General features: G+C 39.4%; 1 protein-coding gene across 1 annotated transcript; it reads left to right on the top strand.

Moving 5' to 3' along the window:
• Positions 1–3088: 3088 nt before the first annotated feature.
• On the top strand, positions 3089–4186 carry HTR1E (5-hydroxytryptamine receptor 1E). Its single transcript, XM_047101475.1, has one exon. The coding sequence runs from the start codon at positions 3089–3091 to the stop codon at positions 4184–4186; it is 1098 nt and encodes a 365-aa protein (XP_046957431.1).
• The last annotated feature ends 223 nt before the right edge of the window (positions 4187–4409 follow it).

Genomic DNA, 4409 nt, shown 5'->3' with positions numbered 1-4409 from the left:
GGCAGAGAGAGTGAGTCAGGGGAGGAATCCCAGTCAGAGTCTCTGCTGTCAGCAGAGCCCAATGCGGGGCTCAAACTCGCGAATCCTGAGACCATGACCTGAACTGAAATCAAGGGATAACTGACTGAGCCACCCAGGCGCCCCTAGAGCAGCTTTTAAAAGCTTGATAAAGCTGAATTATTTGATTTTTGTTTTACTTGATGCTTTGAAAATAACATTTCCTAATTATCTCTATTATCAAACTAAAACTTCTGAAGTTTTCTGTCTCTTCTCCATGCTACTCTCCAAACTCTCAATCTTCTGATCAGAATGGAAAAGACTTTTTATTTAGAACTGCTCTCCCAACAAACCTCAAGAACTCAAGAAAAACATAACTTAGGATTAATTTTTGCAGAAAAAAAAAGAACTTTCCTTCATTTAAAGAGAAAGGGGTTGGACAGAGAAATAAACACGTGGGACACAGGGGGAAATGTAGTGAGGTTGCCCCAAGCTGATGATGGCTCAGCAACAACCCGGGTCTCCCTGATTCCAAAGCCCATATACTTTCAATGCTACAGCCTGTCTTAGATATAAATGTAAGTTTAAACTGATTATAAAAGAAGGGTAAATAACCAGTGGAGACGAAAACATTTAATTTACAAAAAGGAGGGGATTGTTGGCAGAACAAGTCCCATGGAAGAACTAGAGAAACATACGAATTTCAAAAAAGGGTACAATCCACAGAAATGCTGTAGAAGCATAATGACAACAGAGAGGCAGAATGAATCTCATTTCACTGCAGAAAAATAAAGACTGTCTTAAAAACAACTGCCCCATTTTTGGTCTTTAGTGAAATCATTTTCTTTTACTTCCCATATCTAAAGGATAGATGGTAACTATCTCCCCGTCTCCTTGGGTTTTGCCCAATGGGCAGAAGCAATTAAATACAGAGCCAGAGAGATCTCACCATGGCTGGAGATTTTTATTCCTGCCCCCTGACTTCCAGTCCCCATTCCACCCGAAGACTCCTACATACTCAACTCTCCATTTTACACATGCCTCACCTGTTCCTGTCCTCATTCTTTGCTAACATCATTGTGCCTGTTAAGCCTAATCCATATCAATCCATGTCCCTTCTTAAAACCGCAAAAAATGTCAGTTTTCTTTGAAGTTTTCCTGGACCAAATCCCACAGAGACAAATTAGAGGATTTGATTGGCATTCTGACCAGCAGCCATTGGCTGTGAATATTCCTATGTAGATTTTGATTGTCTTGTTTTCATGAGTATACATTTATTTTTGAGTTTACAGTAGTTCCCCCTTATCCCAGGAGATATATTCCAAGACTTCCAGTAAATGCCTAAAATTGCAGGTAGTACCAAATTTTGTATGTACTATGTTTTTTTCCTATACTTACATACCTATGATAAAGTTTAATTTATCAGTTAGGTTTAGTAAAGATTAACAACAATAACTAATAGACAATAGAACAATTATAACAATATACTATAATAACAGTTAATGTGGGGCACCTGGGCGGCTCAGTCGGTTAAGCGTCTGACTTCAGCTCAGGTCATCATCTCACAGTTTGTGAGTTCCAACCCCAAATCGGGCTCTGTGCTGACAGCTCCGAACCTGGAGCCCGCTTCAGATTCTGTGTCACGCTCTCTCTCTGCCCCTCCCCCACTCGTGCTCTGTCTCTCAAAAATAAATAAACATTTTTAAAAAATGTTTTTAATTATGTGAATATGGTCTCTCAAAATATCTTACTGTGCTGTACTCACCTTTCTTGTGATGATGTGACATAAAATGCCTACGTGATGAGATGAAGTGAGGTGGATGACGCAGCCATCGTGACGTATTGTTAGGCTACTACTGACCTTCTGCTGATTCGTCAGAAAGGATCATTGGCTTACAGACCGTGGTAACTGAAAGTGCGGAAGCGAAACTACAGATAAGGCGGACTCTTGTACTTTTTTTAAATTCCTTACAATTATGCATTCAATAAATGTCAGTATCTCAGTGATTACCCAGCTTAATCACAGCTATCCAGGAGACAGACAGATCATAGATGGTAGGTAGGTAGGTTGATCAATTGATCAACTAATAGATAGATAGATAGATACTAAAAGAACACAAATGTTAGCCAAAACTAAACACATTTTTTTAATGTACATTTCTTTGACCTTGATGATAATGCTATCTCACAGTCAATTTACCATATTACCCAGAACAATTTGCCATAAACATCGAAGTAGTGTTATATGCTTTTTTTCTCTCTTTTCTCCAAAGAAATGCACAGTGGGATAGTAAAATGTCAGAAATAATTAGACAAAATTGCACAATTCCATTGTGACATTAAAATATCTTTGGAGTTGAAATTTGTTATGGAACTTTAAAACTGGTTTGAAATCTGCTTATTATAAACAATATAATTTTTTCTTTAATGTCCCTGAATTTCTAAAATATGATACAATGTGAATGTATGTTTCCAAATGTAAAGAAAAAAAAAACCCTTTTATATATAAATGTTACATATATATGAATAAATATAAATAAGAAAGTAATTCAGGTGGCAAGATAGACTTTCAAGTTGGTAATGTTTTCATGAGAAAGAGTTTGGGAACTTAACTTTTTAAGAAGTATCTTTTTGGTAGCTACACTTGTGGTTAGCACAGCATAAGGAATAAACTTGTGAATCACTATGTTGTACACCTGAAATTAATGTAACATTGTGTGTCAATTATAATTTTTAAAAGGTATCTTTTGAAGAATAAAAATAAACTTCAAACCCACAGATAAAAAAGGAAATTATATCAAAAATATGTGTAAAGAATTTATGAATACTGAAATATGATAATGTTTTCCAGAGGGAAAAAAATATGATTTTTCACTCATTAACCAGTAGCATACTATTTTCCAGGAACCCTCCATTCAGAAGAAATGCTGTGGTGCTTCCTTTTACCCCATACAAAATGGAACATAAGAAACTACAAAGCTGAACAAACTACAATCTTCTTATAAATGAGAGGCACTGAAGTCTGAGCAGTTTCCAGCTGAGGGAAAATAACCAACAGCTTCTCCACAGTGTAGATCAAAGCAGGGAAAACATGAATATCACTAACTGTACCACAGAAGCCAGTGTGGCTGTGAGACCCAAGACCGTCACTGAGAAGATGCTGATTTCCATGACTCTGGTGACCATCACCACCCTGACCATGTTGTTGAATTTGGCCGTGATCATGGCCATCTGTACCACCAAGAAGCTCCACCAGCCTGCCAACTACCTGATCTGTTCTCTGGCCGTGACGGACCTCCTGGTGGCAGTGCTCGTCATGCCCCTGAGCATCATGTACATTGCCATGGAAAGCTGGAAACTAGGGTACTTCATCTGTGAGGTGTGGCTGAGTGTGGACATGACCTGCTGCACCTGCTCCATCCTCCATCTCTGTGTGATTGCCCTGGACAGGTACTGGGCCATCACCAATGCTATTGAATATGCCAGGAAGAGGACGGCCAAGAGGGCTGGGCTGATGATCCTCACCGTCTGGACCATCTCCATCTTCATCTCCATGCCCCCTCTGTTCTGGAGGAGCCACCGCCAGCTGAGCCCACGCCCTAGTCAGTGCACAATCCAGCATGACCATGTCATCTACACCATTTACTCCACACTGGGGGCATTTTATATCCCCTTGACTTTGATACTTATTCTGTATTACCGTATTTATCATGCAGCCAAGAGCCTTTACCAGAAAAGAGGATCAAGCCGGCACTTAAGCAACAGAAGCACAGATAGCCAAAATTCTTTTGCGAGTTGTAAACTTACACAGACTTTCTGTGTGTCTGATTTCTCCACCTCAGACCCTACCACAGAGTTTGAGAAGATCCACACCTCTATCAGGATCCCTTCCTTCGACAATGATCTAGATCACCCTGGAGAACGGCAGCAAATCTCTAGCACCAGGGAGCGCAAGGCAGCACGAATCCTAGGACTGATTTTGGGTGCATTCATTTTGTCATGGCTGCCATTTTTCATCAAAGAGTTGATTGTAGGTCTGAGCATCTATACAGTGTCCTCTGAAGTGGCTGATTTTTTGACGTGGCTCGGTTATGTTAATTCTCTGATCAACCCTCTGCTCTACACAAGTTTTAATGAAGACTTTAAGCTGGCTTTTAAAAAGCTCATTAAGTGCCGAGAACATACTTAGATTGCAAAAAGCCAAAAAGCATCACTTTTACCAGCCTTGTGAGTGGACAAGTGTAAGGGGTGCAACTTATCAATTTGTGAACATAGTTGGTTCAGGAAATTTTGTGAGGTAGTGTGGTCTTTTTGTTTGTTTTTTTCTGTTTTGTTTGAGGTTTGTTATTTGGTGTGCCGTTTTCTACCTCTGGTTTTATTGTGGTACATGATTTCAAATAAACATTATCATA

The sequence above is a fragment of the Lynx rufus genome, unplaced genomic scaffold, assembly GCF_022079265.1.
Source record: "Lynx rufus isolate CCGP_SWC_20201006 ecotype Redwood Valley unplaced genomic scaffold, mLynRuf1.p SCAF_6, whole genome shotgun sequence".
Classification (NCBI taxonomy): domain Eukaryota; kingdom Metazoa; phylum Chordata; class Mammalia; order Carnivora; family Felidae; genus Lynx; species Lynx rufus.
The sequence above is the reverse complement of the archived record's forward strand: the minus strand, read 5'-3'. Positions and strand labels throughout refer to the sequence as shown.

What these genes read in the sequence shown, in the direction of transcription:
- HTR1E (XM_047101475.1), top strand. Translation starts at nt 3,089, where the DNA reads ATGAATATCACTAACTGTACCACAGAAGCCAGTGTGGCTGTGAGACCC.